The sequence below is a fragment of the Cyrtonyx montezumae genome, unplaced genomic scaffold (genome assembly GCF_038088225.1).
Source record: "Cyrtonyx montezumae isolate F1298 unplaced genomic scaffold, pur_monq_1.0 scaffold_13, whole genome shotgun sequence".
NCBI classification, from domain to species: domain Eukaryota; kingdom Metazoa; phylum Chordata; class Aves; order Galliformes; family Odontophoridae; genus Cyrtonyx; species Cyrtonyx montezumae.
Window position 1 is genome coordinate 3480266 of NW_027071859.1, and position 25235 is coordinate 3505500.

The 25235-nt window shown below is 48.0% G+C and overlaps 1 protein-coding gene across 4 annotated transcripts; it reads right to left on the reverse strand.

The window, feature by feature from the left end:
* Positions 1 to 515: 515 nt before the first annotated feature.
* On the reverse strand, positions 516 to 25235 carry GATA4 (GATA binding protein 4). Of its 4 annotated transcripts, none has more exons than XM_065730523.1 (6): positions 24400 to 25235; positions 7169 to 7335; positions 6150 to 6275; positions 5213 to 5300; positions 4828 to 4970; positions 516 to 3695 (listed from the first exon to the last, which is right to left on the reverse strand). In XM_065730523.1, the coding sequence occupies exons 1-6, from the start codon at positions 24923 to 24925 to the stop codon at positions 3513 to 3515; spliced, it is 1233 nt and encodes a 410-aa protein (XP_065586595.1). In that variant the 5' UTR covers positions 24926 to 25235; the 3' UTR covers positions 516 to 3512. The 4 variants fall into 4 exon arrangements, with proteins under 4 accessions (XP_065586595.1, XP_065586593.1, XP_065586594.1 ...); XM_065730521.1 differs by having other exon boundaries at positions 516 to 3713; XM_065730522.1 differs by having other exon boundaries at positions 7169 to 7338.

Below are 25235 nucleotides of genomic sequence, written 5' to 3' on the forward strand. Positions count from 1 at the left end.
GAAGTGTTCTGCAGGACTGGGCACTTCACTCTTACTCTTCAGGGAAGAGATGGTGCTCAGCTCTGCACTTGTGTACAAATACACAGGTTCTGGCCTGTCACTGAATGCTTGAGGCCAGAAGGGACCCCTGGAAGTTATCTGTCTGGTGGTCCTCAGCTGGACTTTCAGACATGCTGCAATGGAATAAATTAGAGCAATAATAATAGCAATAGTTGTTTTGCCATCTCAAGTCTCTAATAATTGTATTTTATTTCATTAAGAAGGCAGGTTCTACGTGCCTCTCCCATCATTTGAAGGAAAGCAGAGCTCAAGTGATACCTCAAATGTTCAGGGTTCTGAGTTTTGAGCTGAGTCTCCTGGTACTGGTAAGACTGTCATTCTCAAGTCCTGTAAGTATCCCTTCACGTGTCATTTCTGGTATTGGCATGCTGTGTTGGCAATCCGAGGCACATCTGAACTTTAACTGCTTGTAAAAGGAGTGGCAAAAGAGCTCGTTTCTGCCATCAAAGGTCCTCACAGCACCAAGAGCCTCATGAAAGCACATGCCTTGTTATCAGGGTCCCTATAAATGCTCCTTGCTGCATTTCAGCATTCAGTTTTTGAGGCTCTGTGGAAAGCAGGAAACCAGGAAACCAGTTAGCCAAACTCTGGCGTGGTCATTTAGGTAACCCAAGGGGATGTGAGCCAGAGAACCACTAGACCTACTGTCTTGCAGCATTTTTCTGCTTGGCATTGCAAGCAGACTCCTTTATGGCACTAAGGAGTGTATTTTAATGGCAGGGGAGAACTTCAGCCAGGAATTTTGGCTTTGAGGGCAATACAAGGAGCACAGTAAAAGGGCAAGGCAGAAAAAGCCTTTGGGAGCATAAGCACAGAGGGAGAAATGCTGCACGTGTTTGTTCTGGACCTTTGTTCCTCTCCAAGAGGCCGCCTGCTTCCCTCCTTCTCAGGCTGTCCAGGGTGGTTTTAAGTATCTCAAATGTGTGCATGAGCCAAGGGGCATCTCTGGGGTGTGTGCTTCTCTGTCACAGACAAGATCACAGCTGGATCCCAAGAGATCTTGGCTGCCAAGTGCAAAGCAATGCAGTGCAAGGCGGAGGCTGACTAATGACCTGTGTGCTCTTGGAGAAGCACCTTAGTGTTTTCTTTCACCTCAAATTCATATTCTTAGGTGCTATTTCTGGCCTCTTCTCTGCAGGCTGCTGGGCCTCAACAGACTCACAGGATTTCAGGGTAACATTTTATTCGTGTTTCATTGACCATCTCTTCTTTGTCTGTAGTTAATAAACTAATGAGGTTAGACTCGACATGAGCTCTGAAGGACAGAGTGCAAATTCTGTGGTTATCTTGCAAGCAGGAGATGGAAAAACTTCCCAGATGAGAAGTTTATTTTCCATAAGCCATTTGAAAGGCACTCCTTGTCAGTGGGAGGACCCCACTTCTTGTGGGGAAGCTCAGTGAGGAACCTTAAGGTGCAAACACCATCCACCATCACTGCCATGGTGTCTTTCTCCAGGTAGCGCTGAGTCTCTGTCAACCCTACAGACCTCTGCAAGTCTGAGTTACTGAGCAGAGCACAGGGGTTGTGGAGGGATCCAGCTCTCTACTGTGCTCCATTTCCAGTCTCTGCCATGACCAGTCCAGTTGAATCCTTCTCCTTAAAGAAACTTTTCAACCATCGGGAGGAAAATAGAGAGTTCAAACACAGATAATACAAGGTCATATTTTTGCTTCAATCATGTTCGTGGCTTTCCTCTTCACCAGGCACGTGTCTTGGTATTTTGTCAGAAACACTCTTTGTAGGAATGGTGAAGAGTGAGTGAAAGACGGAGGGTGGCACCTTGTATCCTTCAGCATATTGTGGGGGGCCAAACCATCCCTCTTCTGGTATCACTTGACAGTTCCACAGTCAAGTTCTGAATGCAGGGAAGAAAAGGAGCTGGGAAGGCAAGAAGAAGGGTAATGGGAGTTTGAGAGCTGACAGAAACAAGACTGGAGAATCTTGTAGGATGAGGTCTCCCAGAAATTCTCTACCTGTACAGGCAAAGCTGTACCTCTTTGGAAATGCAGATGCAAACATCCTGGCAAGCATCTGTTGAAGCATTTAGGCTGCACACAGGAGCTGTAGCATATGCGTTGCTGGATTTTGTTAAGCACATGCTGGACAAAGAGCAGCCAAAGGTAGGTTATGTAGAACTGATCCCTTTTGGACAAGGGAATGAGTCTGTGACCTCTTAGCATCACTTTCAACTCAATTTTCCAGAATTCTCTGGTTGCCAAGAGACCTATGGTTAAGCAAACACGTGAGTTTTGTTTAATACTCATGTATGAATGGAGTTAAGCTTCTCTTGCAGGCAAGCAAGTCTATGCCCATGCTAAGTGGAGAAGACAGCCCCTGCCTGCATCCGTTAGAGGCTGAAGACTTTTCTTGTTGTGAAAGGTGAAATCCTTAAGGATTAGACATGGAAAATGGTCATGAGCCAGCTGTTAGGGGGGCAGTGGGCACTCACAGTACAATGAGAAATAAATGACAATCAGATTTCATCAACGACAATGAAAACAACAGAAAAGTATGCAAAATAATTAAATTAACTGTCTGAAAAGCAACAGCACAGCAGTGTTAAAGAGCAACTTTCACTTGCTGTGCTCTACAATAATCTCTAAGCCTGGCTTGTAGCTATTTGTAAGGGAAGAGCCCAACAACTTCCTCCAGGATTTGATGACCAAGATGGGTTTCCTCTACCCGCTTCCAGAAAGTTTCTCCTTCCAAAATCCCCCTTTGACTTCAGATAGCATTTTTCCAGGCTCAGCCAACAAGCGTTTGGAAACACAGTCCCATGATTTTGTAATGATAAATAGGAAAGGAGTTACTATTAAATACAGACATTCATTAGGTTTTCAGACCATCTAGGAAAATGAAGGCAATGCTCTAAATGCACGAGCTGAGGCTGAGGACATGGGCCTCATTTTTTCTCTGCCCTAGATTACGTCAAATCCACTAAAGCCACCACAGTGTGTCTCACGAAGTCTGTTCGACAGTCTGTTCTGAAACTGGCTCTGTTTGGTGGAAGATGGCAGAATTTGGGTAATGGTGATGACATTCCCTCTGGTCAGGAAACAGGGATGGTGACAGAAGAAAAAGATGTGTCTGGGCCACCATTGTCTTAAGTCTCAAATGGCAGATGTTTTTAAATAGACAAAACCCCCCAAATATGTCCATCTCTGTGCTTCTGGCTACTTCTTAGAAGGCAGTGGCAATCAAATAAAAGGAAACTTGTTTGAAAGGAGGAAAAAAAGGTTTCAAATCCATTAGTTACTTCGAGATTTGAGTCTTCTTTGTTTGTTTTGTAAGAGCTCTCCTACACCTCACCCAAGTCCTCTTTACCTCCTTGCTGGAACATCTCACAGTGGCAGGAGAGCAGGGGAGGAGGGAAACAACGTTGACATGATTATCACGTGGCATCTTCATCTCTCCAGTGGATCAGCCTGAAGTCTATGGGTGGCAGACCAGTTTATGCTGTTATGATGTCCCCATGGTTTTCAGCTAAGACCAGGCTGTTCCAGGAGTCCTGTTTGGAGCTGGCTTGCGGAGACTGGCTGATGGCTGACTGGTAAGCCTGCGGGGAAAGCTTCAGAGCTGAAATGGCAGGATGAATTGAAGATCCATGTCCGGACATGGCAGAGACCGAGAATGCCTGCAGAAAAAGGAAAATCTTGTACAAAAAAAAGATTGTTCAAATAGAAGCTTCGTTATTATGAACAGTAATTCATGTGGAGTGGTACTATTGTAATAACAGGTCTGAGGGTTTGCTGTAGATTGCAGCTGATGCGTGATGCTTTGGGCAGACTGTCTGTCTTGTTGTAGATCCTGCCTTTTACTAGTATTGCACTGGGGACTAATTGTTCACTTCTAAATGCCAGAAGTGATCATTTTACCACTCATGGTTTAAGGATTCATTGGCTTTGGGTGTCCCTAGTTTACAAATGCCCTCCTGTGGACTGCAGGAGAAATAACCTTGCTGCAGAGAGCTGCGGGTGCAGGATCAGTCCAGCCCAATAACATATCTTTTCTCCACGGTTATTTCTGTTCAAACACAGCCGTTCCTCATACGAACCCAAGGGAACAGCAACTATCATTTACCACTTGTATTCTTTCAGTTGCGCTGCCCTGCGGGGGATCCTTAACCAGGGCGTAATTGTGAAACCCACAGATGCTCACACAGATCAGCTTCCAGATGTGGGTGTTGCTCAGCGGGACACACGCCTTGCGTGGATGCAGTGCTGTTCCTAAGACATCTAGCGGTGGATAAGGTGCAGAGCACCCGCTGTGCCCTGCGGCTCTCTGCCACCCTGCTGCCTCGATTTACCTTTGCAGGGACTGGATTAGATTTGGGCTGTGTGAGTTTATTCTCCTCACGCTACGTTTCTCGTATAGCTCAACCCACACCCAGGCAGTGTAGATAAGCTAGAGTCCTACTGCCAAGTTTTTCTTGCTCTGGACAAATCAAGTCATGCAAAGAGAACGGATATATTTTTTTTGCAATGTGACTTAAACAGCTGCACAGCTAGAAGAAGTTTCACATTTTCAGCAGGTCTGCTACCTCTTTTGGTCCATTCAGAACTGCTGCATATCATTAAAAAGCCACACTGTGCTGTACACATGGGGACAAGGATGTGTGTTTCACCCCATCCCAGATTTCCTACTGTGAACTTCTAGATCCCAGCATTGAAAAGAGACAACCTTTTGCTACAGAGAAGGTTTCTGAGATGTTTTTCTCCCCATATCTACCATTCTAGTTTCCATCTCTGTCCCGCTACCCTCTGTACCTGAGAAATTGGGCTGGGGTGCCCATAATGAGATGAGAGCCCTGGTTCTGTTTTTATGGGGCGCATTTCCTCAGTGGTCGTGGCACTGCTGCTGCTACTCGTGGAGCTCGTGGTCGGGGTAAGACTCTCACTGCTGGATGGACCTGTGAGGAAGCAGATGGTAAATTGGGCTCTTCCCAAAGGCCTTTCAGTTCAAAGCACCCAATGTTACTGCAGGTTAAAAATAAAGGAGCTGGAAGGGCTTTGTTTTTCCAATGTTCCCCGTTTTTGAAGAGTCAGCCCATGTTGTCGATGGGTGTCGGACTCATACAGCATCAATCCCAGTGGCCAGGAGCACGATTGCATGTGTTTACACCCACAATCCACTCTCCTATTTAACACCTACCTGCTGGCGTCTTTGTTTTGTTGAGGTTCTTCGGCTTACGCTTCCTCGTCTGAATGCCCTCTTTTCTCATTGCTAACGGCCTTGGAACCTATGGACCCAGAAATAAAAATGAATTGGTTTCTGTAGGTCTGTACAGTCACCTGGATCACAAATCCAAGCTCTATCTCATCGGCTCCACAAAAGCCAACTGATTTAATTGAAGGCAACAACAAAATGGAGCCCAAAGTCACTGGTCAGCATTGCTGCGTGAAGAGATATGTCAAAACTACAAATTGTGCTTCTGAATGGGAATAGATGGGCTTTTTTACAGCATAGATACTGAGTGATTGTTTACTTTCCTGTTGAACTTGGAGAAGAGGATGTCTTTCTGGCCAGTGTCTATTTATGGAAAACTACTGAATCTGCATGGGGAGATCTCCTTTAGGAACTGATCCAGCAGAGCTCATAGTCAGAAACATACTGGGATTTCTAGAAAGTATTTGTTGGGTTAGGTAGGGCTTCCCCTCATCCATCTTGCCTTCCAGCTTTGGCTTGTCTCTCAAGAATGCCCTTCCATCTGCTGTGAAGCAGGAGATCCTTGAGAGCATGGAACTGAATAAAAAAAAGCCCTAGGAGTAGAAATGGTAAAGAGAATGGGGCTTGCTTCTGCAATCACCAAGGTGCTGGAGGACTCTGTCTCTGCCACTGGGAGTCCATTGCTACTGACTGGTGGGAGAAGGGCTGGAGAATCACATCCTGAAATCCTGCTTGCCTTGGACTCCAACAGGACTGTTTCAGACATATCAGACACCCTATATACACAGAGTCCCCACTAGCAGGAAGAGACTGTCTGAGTGCAGCCTGCATTTAGGTAGGGAAGAATCTGGGTCTAATTTGCAGGTCACCTTTGTGCTATCGACACCCTCCCCATAAGAGTAAAAAGGTATAAAGGCTTTACCCCATGGAGCTTCATGTAGAGCCCACAGGCATTGCAGACGGGCTCTCCCTCGGCGTTTCTGCGCCAGAGTGTGGTTGTGGTGGTGTGGCAGTTGGCACAAGAGAGTCCAACACGGCGGGAAGCAGACTGTGAGACAAAATAAAGAGCACGTCAGCCCTCCGGCAGCATCTCAGATCCCGACGAGTTTGCTCCAAGTCACAGAATGACAGAATCATAGAATACCCAGTGCTGGAAGGGCTCTACTTACAAGGACCATCCAGTCCAACTGGACACCAGTTTGGCTCAGCCCATGGCTGGAAGGGCTTTTCACCAGAGGGCGCTGGGTGGCCACGACTGGTGGCTGTGCTCAAACTGCAAGTGTCATTTTAAGCACTTGAAGAGAATGGCTGGGTTTGAGCAGAGGCAGCTTTGTGCTGTGTGAAGTGCAGGGCAGGCTTAGCATGAAGCATCATGGAAGATGAATCTCTGAGGGAAGGCTTGCTGGTTCCTTGCTGCCTTGGGGCCATGACAGCCCCCGTGAATGCAGAGCCCTTCCCAGAACTCCCCACCAAAGCAGGCTGGGATTGGCAGAATGTCAACACCAAGCAAGATATTCCCATTCCCCACGAATGTCCCATCCTGACCCCTCAGCCTTTGGGTTGATCACCTGCCCTGGAAGCTCTGCTTTAACTTGTCCAATTACAGCAGCAAACAGGACACCCATAAAAGCTACAGTACAGTATTTCAGAGCTCACAAAACAGAATGTAATCTTGCTGATTTGGGGAATCTGGGCCAAACCCACCTGTGTCAGGCGCATAGAGAACTGAAATATCCCTGACATCACCACCTAGCTATTGCCTTTTTATCATAGAATGGTTTGAGTTGGAAGGGACCTTTAAAGGCCATCTGGTCCCACTCCCTGCACTAAACAGGGACACCCACAGCTCCGTCAGTGCTCAGAGCCCCATCCACCCTGACCTTGGCTGTCTGCATCCTGCACACAGCCCTACCCCGAGTACACCGTGTGCTCCTGACTTACCAGCCTCCGCTGAGGTTTGAACAAGGGCCGGTTGATGCCGTTCATCTTGTGGTAGAGCCCACAGGCGTTGCAGAGGTAGTGCCCTGTGCCATCTCTCCTCCAGAGCGGGGTGGACATGGCCCCACAGTTGACACATTCTCGCCCCTCTGAATAATCATCAAAAAATTCTGCTGCCATGGTGGGAGAGAAAGGAAAACACTTAGTTAAGCAACTGTACATTCATTATTTTATTCTATTTTTTTGCTCTGGTTCTCAATATTTGAACCCAGCAGTGCTGTTTAGAGAAATCACCAGCAGTCAGAGTTTATAAGATGCAAGGAACAGCTTTCCTTCCACAGGGAAGCCAACAAAATTGTTGGGAAGAGAAACCCCTTTCCCTGTCATACAGTGTTGGCTGGAAGGCTTCTGTGGCAGCAGGGATGTGCTGGGACACGGATACAAGGAGACAGAAATAGAAACCTTCCCTTCTGCTCTGACGTTATCCAATTTTCAAGATTGGACATAGCCAGGGCAAACAGATTGGGGCAGGCAAACGGCTGTGTTTTCAATCCAGACAAATTACCTGTGACCATGGAAAAACACAGGCCTGGACTCACAGAGCACAACTGCCCAGGCATCCTTCATTGGAGATCAAGCAAGTGGAGGCAGAGAGAATCTTGTCTGTACTCCCTGCAGCTCTGCTCCTTATTCAGCCCCTCTGCAGAATTGCAGCAGAGAGACAAGGAAAAGAGATGTTCACGTGCCTTTGCCCTGTTAGCACAAGAAGCAGCTCCTCTATTGAGGTGTCAAAGATGCAAATCTCCATCCTGGTGCATTCACTCACCACAGTCCAGGTCCACCCTCCACCGTGGCTCAGCTGTGTCTGTGACATGAGGGTAAAGGGTGATTGCCTGAGGCTGGGGCAGCCCCATCCTCCTGGCTGTGACCTGTCCTTGTCATCTGCGGACTGCTGCAGAGCTCAAGGCACCTGACAATGTCACCACTTGGGGAGACATTTAACTCTCAGATACAAAGCCCACTAGAAGCCAAGAACTCATTCAGCCCAATGCACTTCACCTAGTAAAATACAAGCACCAGCTGTAGACCTTTTTGATGTAGCTACAGCCACTTGGCAAGGCCCTTGAAAATGCATGTTGCTCCTGGTGATCCCACCTGAAGGATATCAGCTGTTGAGGTCAGGCCAGGGAGGGTATTTTTTTCTGGGAAATGGGGCTCCAAACCCATTCCAGCCTCTGGATTTCCCATCCATCCAGATACGGTAACCAAGGCATGTACATGTTCTGCTACCAGCAGCAGAAAGGAAAGCTAGATAAGGAATTGGAGAGAAGAGGAAAAGGAAAAATAGCAACAAAGGGCTCCATCACTCGGCGTAGGCTGGGAGTAAACCAGGCTGCTGGAAGAGCGTGATTCCCAATATACTGCATCACACAGTGGGATTTTGGAGGATGGCAAAAGCTTTGCACTGAGACCTTGAACTGCATACCAGTATAGCATTAACTCACAGCATGCTGGTATCCACACTGCTATACAGCTGTGCCTGCCCACCTGCTGCCTGTCCAAGCATCTCAACTTTCTGCTGGAAGTCAGTTCCCCAAACAGCAAACCAACAGGACTGGATTTCTTGGAGATCTGTGAGTGCCCAGGCACTGGGATGGGCTGCCCAGGGAGGTGGTGGAATCGCCATCCCTGGCAGCGTTCAAGAGGCATCTGATGAGGAGCTGTGAGATATGGTTTAGCAGCTTGTGGTAGTAATGGGAATGGGTGGAGGGTTGGACAAGATGATCTTGGAGGTCCTTTCCAACCTTGTGATTCTATGATTCTATGTGTCTCAGTCACATGTGGATTCTCTGACATCTAGGAAGTGTTACGTTCTTGTTTTCTCTCTTCTCCTGCTCTACAGTTTATGTTTGGAAAATCAGTAGGGAACTACATGTCCACAGAGCAACCAAAGGTTTAAAAAATAGCTGAGGTGGGACTGGTAACCAGACATGGAGAATGATTCATATGATCTTAGTGGTCCCTAGAAAACCAGGCTAAAAATGGGAAGAGATTACAGTATGTGTCAATGGGGAAATGCTAGAAAAACAGGAAATTAGTGCACCTAAGGGGCTCTGGAGCTAGAAGAGAAGGAATCCAGTGTCTTCTCAGATGCTTGTGGAAACCTCATTGACTTTGAGCAGTTCTGGTGGTTTAGGAAAGATGAGAATCCCTCCAGGTGATTTTTGTACCCGTGGGTTCAGTGGTTCTACAAGCGTAATGCCTCACTTTCCCCTTTAAAATCACCAGAGTCACAGCCAAAATCCAGATCAAATAAACTTCCTTTGAAAAGAGAAATGGGAAGAGTTGGTCAGGAAGGAGCTCATTTCCTTGAAAAATCTCAAGAAAGGAAAACATTTCACAGTTTTTTTTTCATCTTAGAAATTGCTGAGGTTTTTCGATAGTCATTTCCCCCCCCAACCCCCTCGCCCTCCCCCAAAAAAAGAGAATTTATTTTCAGAGTAGTTTTCATCTCATGAGAAAATCCTTTCCTCTATGAAACGAGGTCAGCCCAGAGTCCTTTACACAATCCAGGGAGAACTGGGCATAGCAGGGGTAGTACAAAGACAGCAGTTAAGACCCTTGACTGATTTCATTGTGCCCTTGTGTAATAATTACAAGATGTCATCTTTTCTGGAGAATTTTAGGCTAGAAAACCAAAATCTGAAGGATTTTGATCAAAGTAAGAAAAAGACAAAAACTTGGGAAATGTCGAGAGCTGAACTGGCCCTTGGTTAGGATAGCATAAGCTGCAGACAAAGGTGAGCCTTGTGAAACGTTAATAAATGGGAATAACCAGAGATGAGGAAGGAGCAGACTTTGTTCCCAGGTCACGCTGAGGCTCCACGCAATGAGTGGCTCTCCCTAATGACAGCCTCATGGGGAGATAGCAGATGGGTGCGTCCCCTGCATACACCACCCAGCACTGAGTCAGAAGATGACATCTGTAGAGTGCAAGCGCATTAAAACCATTCCTGGAGCCTCATCTGGGGAAGGAATAGCCTCTCTTTCTTCAAGGTGTGCTTGGTGGCAAGTTCCTGTCAGCAGGGATGTTCTCTAGAAGGATGTGTCTTGGAAACTACTCAAGATTGGCTCAGAGAAGACAATGCAGGCCTAATGAGCACCTTTTTGGTGAATAAAAAGATGACTCGTTTTGGCACCAGTGGAATAAAGGCAAGAGTCTAGGCTGCTTCCTACAAGAAGTGCTCTAATTTCACAGCATCACTAAACTCAGGGCTGAAGTTGTGAAGGGTTGCCTTTTGAACAGGCCTTACGTATGGGTCTATAAAATAATAGGATCGCCTTAACACCAGTCATGAGTTCGACCTTGTCAAATGTCCAAGAGATAGGAAAACCACTCAAAATAGCTGCCCATTTTTGAAGGTATGAGCCGTATTCTTTGCCTGCCTTCCTCCCCCAGGAGCATAACTGGGAGAAAGGACCCCTTACCAGGCCTGGGTGCTCGTGAGAAGGCCACAGCATCTCCAAGATCCTCTCTGATACATGGCCATTCCCAGTGCTCTTAGCCCATAGTAACGGGAGCCACCTTCATAGTCCTCCTTTGGATTCCCTCTAATAGAGTCCTTCTTATATTGTGGTACCTGAATCTGCACCCAGTTTGGGGCGTGCCTACTGATGTCTTAATTTGCCCTTTGTAATAAATAACAGAGCTTAAGGCATGGCAGACTGGAGGCTCCCCATGAGAAGCAGCAGTGTATTTTCTTGGCTGCTGTGTTGGGGCTGGAGCTCTAAATCCTGGCATTATGAGATCCCCTGACACTTATTCATTCCCTTACCTTGTACTAGCAGCTGAGAAAGGAAACGTTTATTCAGGCAGCAAATTGCCCAAACTGCTCCCAGAGGGACCTGAACAATGGAATGGAAGGAAAGGCTCCCCCAGTTGCACTCAGGGCAACAATTTCCGTTTCATGGTGCAGGAGCCACTGCCTGATAATGGAGATTTATGGCTCCGTCCGGTGACTTCAGTAATAGCCTTTCTGCTAGGAGGTACTCCTCGAAAGATTTAGTCCCCCTCCCAAAGCCAAGTATGGAGCAGGGTTGAGGAAAAGATAACATTGGCCAGCTGGGCTAGGAAAGAAACAGTCCCGTGGTCAGAACAGCCTCCCTTGCCACGTGTGCTAGGAAGTCTCGTGTTCCTCTTCGAAGGCTCAGCTTCCTGAGTGACTTTGCCCAACCTTTATCTTAGATTATATCAGTCTTGTGATCATTTGGGCCTTCTTTATGGGTTGGATCCCTAAACCTGGTGTTGGCTAAGCTAATGGTTTTCTATTTAAAGCTTTATAAAACCCTTCCCTTTTCCATGAAGGAGCTGCTCACATGAGAGCAGATCTCAGAACCGTGCTGAATGACACTGCTTGTGGAGTGGGTGGGTTTGGTCCTGGCCAGGTCCCAGTCACCAGCTTACAACATAAAAACAGATCTTTTTCCCCTCACACCTACTGTTTATGAAGGCTGCAAGGTCCCCAGGGCAGGAAATGTCACTTGCCTGTTGCACAACGGACTCCTAATCTTGGGTGAGGCCTTGAGCATGCTAATGGCAGAAATACTTTCCACAATGAGATGTTTAGTCCCTAAGGAGCTGGGAGCAACTCTTTAAGTGGGGCACTGAGGGCTATTGGGAAAAAGCATTCATGGATATGACCCTTAGTCATTGGGAGCGGTCTTTACATCCACCGCCAGGTCCACAGAGAGCAACCAGTGAGGACAATGCAGGGCTCAAGGAGAGAACAGATCTGAGACGCCATGCAGCCCACACCTTCAGGCACTATTGCCAGCATGGCTGGGGCATGACAGCACCTCCTCTGAGGACAAGACCTGCTTGAAATCTGAGTACTTCTATCTTCCCAGGCAAGAGAATCAGGTGCCCTTACACAACCAAGGAGATCAAGATAAGGTTGCCCAAGGGTTGAGTCTGAAGCAACCTTAACTTCCCTCATTGGGCCCTTCCACCATCTCTCCCAACCCCAACTCTGTCAGTAGCCCATCCCAGTCCTTCTGATTATGAGGCAAGGCTTTTCTTTAACAACCTTAAATCCTTGGAGAAATCACCTTGAGCAGGTGAACCCAAGGGATCAGTATACAAAGGAATAAAACAGTAGAAGCACCTCCGATTGAGAGATTTTGACTCCTTCAGAGCCAACAGCCAGTTTATAGGTGTCTGTTCCCAATCCAGCCTCTAGAAGGAGACAAAGAGCTCTCCTTGCACAGATTTAGGTCAGACCTGCATGAGAAATAGCAGCAAGGTCGTCTCCTTTCTTCTGCCCTCCAGCCCCCTCCTGCCCTCAACCCCTCTCTATTTGCTGGGGAGAAAGAGACTTCCATTAATATAGCACTGGAGTTTTGTTTACAGCTGGAGGGATATTTAATATCAACATTTCTCCCCGCAGAAGTGTCTTCTCAAGGCAGTGAAGCAACTCAGCAAAAGAGAAGCTGTCCTTCAAACACAGTCAGGCACTTAGAGGCTCTAAACAGAGCCTGAGAGCAGTTTTCCCTGCAGAGAAGCGGTTTCCTAAAACAATTTGTTATGATAAGAGGTGAGAGCCACGTTTCTGTGTATACAGAATCGCAAATGGAGTCTCGGGGGCACTGGCAGCTGAGGCACAGGACATTGGCCCCTCAGACACATGGGCACCCTGGGCTCTGAGAAGGTCCCAAGCCACCGTCGCCTTCTGATTCAAGGGACAGCCACATCAGCATGGTAGAGGGAAATGGGATTTACTATTCCTGTCTGTTAAGGATAATTTGTCCTAAATCCCAAGACAGTTTCCATTGGAGAAGTGACAGTGTGGAAGTCCTTCCTACAGTTCTACTCACTGTGATCCTTTTAGTAAGTGTTTTGCTGCAGCTATTGAAGCTGAAAGTCACATCTCTTTATTTGAAATTGGTTGAAATTCTCACATGACTTGTGTGACTCCAGGAGCTGAAGCTTTATGGGGTAAAGAAAACCACCAGAAACATTCTGGTCATATCACAGCTGTTAGAATTGATTCTTGTTCCAGTACTGTGTTTGAGCAGGGCTAGACTGGGAAGGAAAACAGAGCAGCCGAAAACAAGGAGAGACAAAAGCAGAAGAAGTAGGGAAAGATTGTAAGTAAAAGAGCCCACATTTATGCCTGAAAGAGATCTGCAGCCAAGAGAAAGCTGTCACTGAGTTTTTCCCTTTTCTATGAGGGCATCAGCAGCTTGGCATGCAGATGGGGAACAGAAAGCCCTTGTGCTTTATCAGCTAGAGAAGCGTGTTTTTATAAAAACAGATTCTGCCCATTGTCTTTTTCTCCCCCTCCTTATTCTCTGTCTGATTGCCCTCTGACAGATATCAGGACAAAATTTCTCCACTTACCCACTGTTTTAGAGACTAATGGGATCCAGGAATGTGGTTGGCAGGGGGACAGCAGGACACTGCCTGACAAAGAATACCCATCAGTGAACCGGTTGCTGCTGGGAATGCAGTTCCCCTCTCCCTCGTGATCTGGGCTAACAGCTGACATCACCTGCGTGGTTGTTGATCTACAGGGAGTGGAGAAGGGGGAGAATTCCCCACCACGAACCAGAAACGCAGTTTCAAGAAAATGTGTCATTGTGAAGCTTCACAGAAATGTCTTGATGCATTCCCAGAGCATTTTGGGTTTTCTCTGACACATCTACGGTGGAGAAAATGGTTGGCCACTCAGTCGGCTGCTTAGACTAAACAGTATTCCCCCTGCAAACCCAGAGACCCCACTTTATTGCGTAGGAAGCTTTCAACCTACAATCTGGCTGAGCCACATGCCACTTTTGAAAAGGCAAAATGCGTTTCCCCTTTGCCTTGTGAAACACCAGAGCGAGACTGTTCCTGCACAACTGCTCCCAGGCCAAATGTTTCATGTCAAGGCAAATGGAACATCATGTCCCTCCCCTGCAAAGCTCCCCGCTCTGCCTGCAGCGAGCCAAGGTCTGTGGCACAGAGCTTTGCCAACAGCCAAGCATATTCCTTTCCTTCACAGATATGTTTTCCCCAGCTTGAAGGACAGTTAGAGGTAGAAGCAGCCAAGGGACCAGCTGAAATCATGTGCTAGAGGGACATGAGGGGAAAGTTGGTCAAATCCTGTGCCTGGAGTTGGGTTCAGCCTTGGCTTTGCAATAAGCTTCCCTTGAGCAAGCCATCTCCTTGTCACATTGTTCTTCCCTTGTGTGAAGGAACAAAGGCTCTTCCATGCCCCCACTGTGTGTCTACTGCAAGGGAATGTGGAATAAAACCAAACCACTGCTTCAGGGATGTCTCAGCACAGGGAAAGGAGCAAGAGCTGGTACTGGGGGCTGGCCAAGCTGGTTTCTTGAAAAAGCTCTTCAGCATCACCAAGTCCCAAACTCTAAGCTTAAATGTCATACCAGAGCTGTGTGGGACACTCACGCACTGAAGTACCGTGGCTCAAACTCAAAAGACACACAGCCTGCTGTCCAGGAGACAGACATGCAAACACTGCTGAGGATGCAGGGTCCTGTGTCTGCACATGGACTGAAAGTCCAGCAAGCACTCCTTGTGCTACACTAGAGACAGCCCATCCTTTTCCCACGTCCACTGGGAAGACCACTCATATATAGATGCTATTGCACATACGCATACAGGACGAAGGCTATTTTGATGACACACAGACCGGGCACATTATAATCACATCCACCCCAGCACCCTATTTGGGCACAACCCCATATAGCAGGTGAAAGAGGCAGACCCATTCGTTCCCCCACCCATCCCTACCTTCATACTCCTGCCCCATCGGTGGCTGCTGGCACCACCAGGCACAAGCCCATCCATCACACCCTGCAAAAAGCTTCTCCCAGAAAAGCACAGCAAAAGTGGTTGTTGCTCAGAGAACTTGCTGGCCAACCCTTCATTGACAACTGGTGCTGATGTTGAAGACATTCACAAGCGAGCTCCAAGTTCTGCTTTCTTTTGCAGGGATGCAGCCCTGATCCCACCCACCAAGGTGACCTCCCCTTTTTTCATCCTACTTAGAATTGTTACACTTGTAAATATCTGGGGCTTTTCTGATAAACAGGAGATTCCTCTGCTTATCGACTGTCCAAATATTTTTTAACAAATCTCAGATTAGCATGGAGAGCTCATGGATGGGGTCTGTTTGGCAGCAGGGACCTGGAAATGGTCTTTCTCTCAGTAGACAAAGGGAAATCAGCCAGTGCTTTCCTCCTTGAAATACATCCCATCTCCAAATAAGAGCCTTAGCTGAAGCTCTACTTTGCTGACTGCGGGGGAAAGGATGATGGTGGAAAAATGCAGAGCACCAGAGCCAAGGAAAACTTTGGATTTCCAATGTCACTGGTCATCATCCAGGGTGACACAGCCTTCATGTGCTTTTGGGCTGCTGGAGCCCAATGGATGAGCTGAAAATCCTTACACCACAGGAACCCAATGGTCTGTGGTCATGCATCCACTGCAGCATCTGTTTGATGGTAGCTATCTGCCTATAGAAGTGACCTAACTGAACTAAAGCCAGTGCCAGTCCTGGGCACAGGAAACCAATGCTATTTAGGGTCATGAAAAAGAAGTATCAGGAAGAAGTTATCTGTGTATGTTCCTACAACAGGCAAACTCTTCTCAGGAGTGGGAAAAGACACAAAGCACAGGCTTGGCATTAGGATAAGAGTTTCATTAGGAGGTGAGTTGGGCACCCAGAGAGGTGAGAGCATTTCCAAGCCTCATCAAGACAAGGCCAGAGCTAATGCAGATCTCAGCTAATGAGGGCAGTTGCCCTTCTTTGGGCAGGTTGTGCAGGACTTCTCCAGGCATCCCTTGCAGTCTGCAGTTCTGCCACCAGAAGACTCATTTTCTAGGTTGTTTTTACAGAGTAGTTCAGATCAGTCAGCAGTTGGACTAGGTGATCTTGTAGGTCCTTTCCAACCTAATGTATCTATGAATCTATGAATCTTAGCTGTCTTTTCCAACCTTAATGGTTCGACAGTTCTATGAAGGATATTTATCTGAATCAATCTTGTTCGTAGGAATAAAATTGGATGTATTATTATTGTGTATTACATATGCGTGTATGGACATATCTGTTCATATAGATATACTATATCCTAGGGAATGCTGCTTTAGCAAGCAGGAAGCATCACTAATCAGTTCTTGCTTTTGTTATTAGAATTATACCATGGCTGTACAGAACATAGCTATATGTATGTAGTATTAGATATATATACCATCTATATACACACAAATATAATGCATACACACATAAATAAATGCACAGCTCATATATGATAATATATATTTATAACACATATAGTAATATATGAACTATGGAGGCATATTACTTAATTATTTAATTACTTAATATGTCAGATCCTCACACCAGTGTTAAATGTGATGTTTGTGTGCACATCAAGGCCCCTAACCCGTGTTTTTAGCTCACTTGTTTGGACTCTGGAGCTCAGAGTCCCACCACACTGAGCTAGGGCAGGTCCTGACCCCTATAGTAGGACAGCCAGGCACAAGTAGAGCCTTTGTGTAGAGTTTTGGCATCATATGTGGTGGTGGAATTGGCTAAGCTTTGTCCCTTCCCTTCTGTTTGACACCTCATTCTGGATGGGAAGGCAGCTCATAGCCGAGCAGGGCCGAGGACGGGGTGATTCTGTGATAAAGTATCTGCAGAGGTCAGCTCAGCGTTCAGAAAGTGCAGTCCAGGCAGGTACCCGACTTATCAGGGCAACATACAACTTGCAGTTTTTCTAACCCAATTGATTGGACTTTTTATCTAAAATAACAGACATTATAAGATAGGCGAAAGTTGAGATAAGGAACAAAATGGAGTAGTCTCGAATCAGATCAGCTTGGGGACAGGTTCAAACTCCCACACCTGTCCCGGAGGAATCAATGAAAGTTTCTTGGCGTCGTCCACTCGTTTTGAAACGCTCCTCGAGTGGAGTGAACTTTGAGACCGCAGCGTTTATTCTGTGATTATAATTAACTCGCTCACTCGTTGTTATTGATCGCGTGTGAGGGGAGGTGACAGAGTCTGATGGGATGTTGGAAACAGAAATGGCTGCCGAGGGGGCAGGGGGCACGCAGCCTGCCAGTCCTTTGGGAGGGGACAAAAGGAAGGACTGAAGATAGGAAACCCGTGGAGAAAAACCTCAATTGTGCCCAGAATCCAGGGCATGAGGGCATCCTGGGCAGCCCGATCTAGTGCCCAGTTCAACAATTGGCAGCCCTGCCTGTGGCAGGGGGCTGGAACTGGTTGGTCCTTGAGGTCCCTTCCAACCCAAGCCATTCTGTGATGCTGATTCTGTGATCCTCCCAGCCCAGGAGGCCACGAGGAGAAGGAGTGCCCCCAGCAGCTTCAGCACCCCCAGCACAGCGGCCTTCCCAGCTGCCAGCCCTGTGGCCAGCAAGCCCTTCCCAAACCCGTCGCAGACACCTGGAGCCGAATGCGTCCTTCGGAGGAGCCCTGATGGCTGGGGCTCACTTCCTTACTGTTCTTTATTACAGCTCCAGCACTTTTGAGTCCTGAATGTTAAATGACAGCGGCTCCTTGGCTTGCAAACCCAACAGCTTGGCTTGCAAACTAATAAGTTTTTAAATAGTGTGTTTTTTCTGCAGTGTGAGCACACAGGAATCAAGGCTTTCCTGTTGTCCCAAAATCTGCCCCTTTCCCTTCTTGCAAAAGCAGAGCCTCACGCACAATCACAGAATACAGGAATCATTTGAGCTGGAAGGGACCTTTAAAGGCCATCTGGTCCAACTCCCTGCACTGAGCAGGGACACCTACATCCAGATAACAATAACACGGATCCAGAAGATGGAGGCAGAACTCTTCCTGAGATGCTCCCAGCAGACACCCACCTCATCCCCAGGGATTAGGAGACATTTCCAGACAGGGCTTTTGTGAGCCCAGAGTCAGAAGCAGTTGTTACCAGGATGGAAGAGCTCAACCCCATTCACTTCAGCTGCCTCTTCCCCACCGATGGAAAACTCACTTTCCCTGGCTTTCCATGATTATTTTTTCCCCTCCTTCACAAGCAGGCTGAATTTCCAATTCCCTCCCAAGGCTGTGGAGCCCAGCTGGCTCCGATAAGGGGCTCACCAGCTTTACAGGTCACGAAAAATAAAAATAACCCAGCAAACCCCTTCGTGTTTTTGCACCAAGCAAACCCTGTGGCCACTTTCCAGAAAGGGAAAAGAAAGTGCTGCTGTTTTATGGGGAGAAAAGCTGCAGGTCCCCGAGTCATTTGCAAGGGACTGCACTTCTGCACCAACTCCTGCCTTCTTTTGCTTTCAGATAGGGACACTTTCAGCTTCGGGCAGGCAATTGTGGTGGTGGTGTTTTTTGTGTTGTTTTTTTGTTTGTTTGTTTTGCTTGTTTTAATTTTTAAAATTTGTATTCCAGATGCAAATCCAAAAGGAAATGCAGAGCCTGTGATGAGCACAACACAACTCCTAAATGTGGGCTGGGAATACCTGGATGGAGCCTCTAGGGAAACTGAGCCCACAGTGCATCATGCAGGGGCTGAGCACTGGGGCAGGGTGCTCAGCTCACAACACTTCCCTCATTTCAGCAGCAGAAAGACACAATTTTGCCCCTCCTGAGTCCTATAAGGGTTATAGGTACCCAGAGCCGACAAAGAGAATTAACCACAAACCATCACGGTGTGGGAAAACAACCAGGAAAAAAAATATCACTAAGCACATCTTGGAAAAGAATAATTCAGTTTTCACTCCCTGTTGGTGCTGCCCCAAACTTGGCTTCAAAACCCAAGCGCTGCCAATAGCAGAAGGAAGGCCGAGCCGCTTCAGCGCCGATGACGGGGTCAGATCCCTGCTAGGCTCAGGAATCTCTACCCGGGGGAAGAGATCACAACAAAAACCTGAACAGCCTCATGGAAAAAAAAAAAAACATTCCTGCAAGCACCTCACAGGAGACCATACAAAGCATACAGAGCACAGGGATTTCCAGAAGAGCCCTCGGTTCGCTCGTCTCCCATTGCAAGAGGCAATGACGACGGAATTATTTTTGGTCGCTGTCACGCACATGTGAGCACCCATGTCTGAGGACCTCACTGCTCAGGAATGGCAGATCATTGGCTTTAATTTGTCATTACAGATGTATTTACAGCTCGGACCGGTCACTGTGACCCATCAAGTGAAGACGGCTTGTGGAAGGTCGGAGGGGTTTAATATTCTGTTGTGCTGCTGGACGATAATAGGCAGCTCAAGGCAACGTGAGCTCAAAGATTAGGTTTTTTTTCCCTTACCCCCTAAATGAGCAAACTCCCATCCAACATCACGGTGAAATCCAGTTGTGTTATTTGGCATCATTTGAGATGCAGAAGCACGTTCTCTCCTATTTCCCTGCTTATTTAAGCGGCGTTTCGCAGCCGCGCGCGAAAGGCGGATTTACACCTTCCTGCCAGACAGCCCGAAGGCAGCGGGAGCTCGGGACCCATCTGCGGGGGGAACAGATGAATATTCCCCATCCTCTGCATAACGACACACGTCCCTCGTGCCCAGAGAGCCATGCCTGCTACAACTCTGCCTTCGGGTTTCGGCAGCACGGCCGCGATGCAGACCTCAGCGTGTCTGCCTCTGCCCCGAGCGCTGTGCGTCCCCACGAGCCCCATCTCTGCACCCCTTTTTGGTAAGCAAATGATACAAAAGGGCACGCCAGGCTTGGTGCTGCGAAAGGGAATTCGGGGACAAAGCTTTCAAAAAACAACAAAAAAAGAGGTCTGCTTGCAGCCCTTTTTCTCCGTCCGCCCGAAGCTCTGCGGCTCTCGAGCAAAAATTTCAATCCAGAGCCCTTGGCCACTGAGAAAACATTGAAAGCTTTCTCATTTGAGTTTTCTTCTTTAACAGTGCTCTTAACTCTTGGCTTTGTGTGCATGTACGTGTGGTGGTTTGGCTTCTTTGGGTTGTTTTTATTTTTATTTAAATTGAATTCCATTGAATTTTCCTGAAAACTACATTTTTTTCACATCCCTATTTTCACAGCCCCAACACTGCCGACCTCCACGCATGGATCCCCGCTCACCTCGCTGCGCTCCTGCTCCTTTTTCACCTGATTTGGGATTTATTTGCTGGTCTGTGCATTGCTGCAAGGGGGAGATTTTTCCAGGGCAATGTTTCCAAGCTCCTTAAATCTTACAACCATTGGGTTTTCCCATTCAAAAAAAAAAAAAGAAAAAGAAAAAATGGGAAATATCTCTATTTGGGATAAGCAAGGATCACCTCTGCCGGCCGAGCCAAGCTTCCTCCATCATCACAAGAGCACAGAAGCAACAGGACTGAGTCCAATTCCCTCTGCTAAACACCCCCTGATAAACCCTTCTCTATTTCCAAAAACTTCACATTTTTTTCCCCCAGAACTGATGGAAATAAGTGTGGAGAGAGGGAATTGTGTGCTGCCCTCTTAAGAAAGAAATTGCTGCTTTTGTGACAGAGATAAAGACACGTATGGAAGTTCATATTCAGAGGAGAAAAAAATAACAAATCTCTGTTTGATTCGGAGCCATTGCCCATTGCTTTCAATTCCACTGCTTCTCAATATATATAGAGATATATAAATATGTATACAAGCTCTATAATGCATTATATTATATGAAGTATATACTGCACCACAGCTGCTCTGTGCAACGTGCCTGTTTGCATTGAGTAATTAAAGTGCTGTTTCCCATGATGGATCTACATCATTAATCTATTGTCACCACTTTATTTGCAGTTTTAAATATGTTGTCTGGGGATGTGAAGGGGATGGAGAAATAAGTAGCATGCTCAAGCCATGCATCCCTACCCCTTAATTCTGTGGGTTTTACCCCAAGTCCCAGGCTGGGCTCTGTGGCCACGGTGAGAATTGTGGAGGGCTGTGATCGATTCATTTGCTCTTAGCGGTGATTTTTTCCAAAGGGGAAAGGATTTGAGGGAGAAAGCATCCTGGGATGCCTTCCTCACTGCAAAACCCAAGTGTTCAGAGTGGTGCCTTTGAGCAAAAGCCAGACCTCATCCTTCCTACTGCTGCCCCGGGGCATCTGCAGGTAGGGCAGGGGGTGTCCGGAGGCAGATGAGTCACTGGAAATGCAGCCTGGGGATGCTACCAGGCAAAGCTCTTCACATCCCTATGGGAAAACGTTAAGATCTGGTTCCCAATCTCCCAACAGCATTGAAAAAAAAACATTTTCCAACTGAGCTCAGTGTCTGCTCCGGGCTTTGATCTCTGCAATGCCTGGTCAGGGACATGGCAAAAGATGGAACGAAATGCAAAGGGCCAGCAGCTACCCTTCCTATGGTTCTGATGCAGTGACTCAAGGATCCTATGACTCTACAGCTCTTTGAGTCAGTGATACTTTGATTCTGTAATTCTACGGTTCGGTGTTTCTCTGACTCTATGGCACTGCAACTCCGCACTACTACGGTTCAAAAATTCTACCCTTCAGTGATTCTACACTTCTGAAATTCGGTGGTTCAATGGTCCCACAGTTCTACGATCCCATGATCCTACAAAATGCCCCATGCCCTGACATGCTCCGAAGCACGGCAGCAAAATCCAGCCTCCTCTGGACGCTGGAGCAAAAAGTGAAGAAAAATCAAAACAATGGGAAAAATGAAAATAAAAATAAAGGAGCAGCAAACAAACAAAAATCCCTTCTATTCCCTTCTATTTTATTCATTATTACTGTTATTTTTTGCTTTTGTTTTTATTCTGTTTTGCAGAAGTTTACACGGGCTGCAGTGAAAGGAGCACAAATTGCAATGGAATTGCAATGGGATGGGGAAGCAGTGTCTGTCCACAATCCCTGTGCTGCAAATTGCCTCAATCCACACTCTCCTCCACCTGGCCAGGGGGAAAGGGAGAGCCTCCTGCCTGCACTGGTTTTGGTGAGGATTTCAGGGATTTTGGAGGAGTTGGGAGCAGCAGGAGGGGCTCCTGGAGGGGTCTCACAGTAGGTCTTGCCCATGTGCCATCCTCACACCTGCGGCAAGTTCACAGCCTCAGGCTGCCAGCTCCAGTCCTCCCTGCAGGGTAATGAAGCACTCCCCAAGCATACCTCCAAAAAGCCCGCGTGGGTCAGCGTGAGCGTGCTAAACCTTTTATTTTTTTTTTCCTGTATTTATTTATGCTTCCTAGACTGTGGTTTATAGCACAGAGCTGCTTTGGCACTTTTTAACTCCGAATCCTTTCTATTAGGGAAAAGCAATGAAGTATTTCTTTTTGTCTTGTTTTCTGTCACCTCCGAGTTCAGTTCACCGAGCTTTTCCTGCAGCACTGATTATCAGTGGGAAATAAATGCTGTTCCCAACTGTGTTGACTGCATGTCTGAGCGTGCAGTTCCAGCTGTGTCTGCATATGCTCAATCTTCATTAGCAATAACAATAATTAATATTATGGTAATGACAGACTGCTCTGCAATTAGCGCTGTCCAAATGGTGGCATTTTCCACCAAGCAGAATCACTGCAGGAAAATGAAAGTGCTGCAAGGACCGCTCGGTTTAACACAGCCTTGCGCCCAAGAGTTACGTTTCCACCCAGAGATTGTGCAGAGAAAGAAAATATCCGAAATAAAGGCCAAGGAAGGAGCTTGGGTGTCCCGAGCCACCCACTGAGGGACTGCCTTCCCATTTCTGTCTGCATCCTGAATTTTGGGCAGCTTCGTCCCATCGGTGCTACGTGAGAGCCCAGCACAAAGCACAGTGAGGCCGCGGCCGCGGGGCAGCGACACGGAGCTCTGCTCAGCACGGGCTTTGGAGCCCCAAAATCACCTCGGATTCACCCAGTATTTCTCCAACTGCAAGTCTTCATGGTGATCATTTCATTTCCGTAAGTGGTTTTAGTGGCTAAGAACTCATTTGTGACCCCTGTGTAAAGGTGATTTATATTTTTCCCGAGGGAGGAGATGCCATGGTAGTCAAATATGAATGCATAAATGATGCAGTTCAATAGCTCCTGGTTCTCCTGCACATCTCAGAGCTTCCCCGAACCCCTTCCTCAATGGCCTTTATCTTTGTAGGTGCTCTGTTCCCCTATTTTAAGCTATTTCTTAATGCTTGAAGACGTGCAAAAGGCAGTGGCAAGGCCAAGCCTTCGGCAACATCCAACTTTCACTTCGATAATGCCTAAAACTAATACAAAAAGCTGAGAAGATCTCACAGGAACAAGATGGAAAAACGTGCTCTCTAAAATGCAGATTAAAAAAGCACCATCCTGAAATCTGTCTAAACGCGAGCCGCTCGCCTTTCGCTTTGTTAACTCCAAAGCCAACAGCGATTCTTCCACGAAGAGATCACGGGCAACAGAAAGAGATGTGTAAGAGCAGCCCTGTGGCCCCACTGTTCTCCCCATTTCTCCTTTTACCCCATCCAAAATACAGCAGCAATATTTTAAGCCTTTTGGGACAATTTCTTAGGTTTTAGGACGGCGTTGCTGATGGGAATTCGGGTGTCGGCCACAGATGGGGATCAGCTCAAGAGATCCCAGCCAGGATTTTGGGCAGAGGGACTCTGAAATCCAATTCTGGGGCACTCAGCTCTGCTGAGCCACCCGGGAGACCCCCAAAAAAGCAAAACTGGGTGCAAACGGCCGAGAGAATGAAAGTGGATGTGTTTCTTGATCTCTATCATCTTTCCCCAGCTTCTAACCGACCCTTCCAAAAATTACAAAGGGGACACAGCACAAAGCAGCCCGAGGGTGAGAGCTGAGATTCACATGCTGAACTCTCATGCATCCAATCCCTAAATTTCCCCCTTCTGCACCAAAACCAAGCCCGGGATGGGGCTACCCGTGCACTCCTGCAGACGGCAATGGGCTGGCCCCAAAATGCCCACGGAGCTGTTTGCAGAGGCAAACCCTTCCACGGGAGCTCGGCACGTGATTTCTCGCCGCTGCGGGCCTACCTCCGTTTAACTTTTGCATTTATTTATTTACTTACTTACTTTTTTTTTTTTGCAACCACGTCCCTTGAGGACTTTTTGCAGCGGTTGCCTCCGTCACAGCGCAACCCATGGGGACCCCCAAAGCTTTAGCACCTCAAACGGAGACGATCCAAATGTTCCAGAGACCGATGCGCGCGTAAAGATTTGGGGAACGCAAGGAGCGAGACCCTTCCTTCTCCCTTCTTCTCCCTTCTCCCTTTCTCCCTTCTCCCTTTTCCCTTTCTCCCACCCCATCCCTGCCTCGGGATGGTGCACTCACCGATGTTGGCGTGCCGGGCGGCCGCGGGCGTCCCTCTGCTCTGCAGGTTGTGCAGCATGGGGCTGTCAAAGGGCGAAGAAGTCCAAGTGGTGGCCATTTCAGGGCTCACATACGCCGGGTAAGGGCTGGAGTAGGAGCTGCCAAAGCCCCGGCTGTATTGCTCCCTCCCGTTAGCAGAAAGGTTCAAGGAGCTGCTGTAAGCCGCCGCGGCATCCCGTGATGAGGTGGCAGGGATGGGGGTGCTGGTGGAGAAGGAGAAGCGAGGTGACACGGGCGGGTGGGAAGATCCAGGGTTGTATGCGGCGCTTTCGGCTCCGGGTTGAGTCCAGATGGAGTGACTGGAGACGGGGCTGGCTTGCTGGGAAGAGCCGCTGCTGGGCAGGTAGGGCAGGCTGGGGAGCATGGAGGGGACCCGGGTGGTGGGCACGTAGACGGGGGACGCGGCGGCCGCACCGTGCATGAAGCCACCTGCCCCTTCATAGGACGGGGGGCCGGGGTTCGCCGCCATGGCTAAGCTCTGGTACATCTCGCAGCGGGGCCCCCCAAACCCCAGAGGGGTCTCCGAGCGCAATCCAGAGCGATGGGGAGCGGGTGAACAACCCCGAATCCCTTCTCCAGCGCTGGAGGCGGATGGAGCGGCGTCGCGTGGGTCCAACCCCGAGAGAACTGAGGCCGGCGATGGGATTTTGTCCTTCTCCCCCCCCCCCCTCCCCACCACCCACCTTCCCCACCTTCAGCAGGTCCCCAGCCAGCAGTCCCGGTCCCTTTAGCTCCTGCTTGGCCTTAGCTTCTCCCACCGGGCTCCATCCATCGGCTCTCCCCCCCCCCCCAGCAGT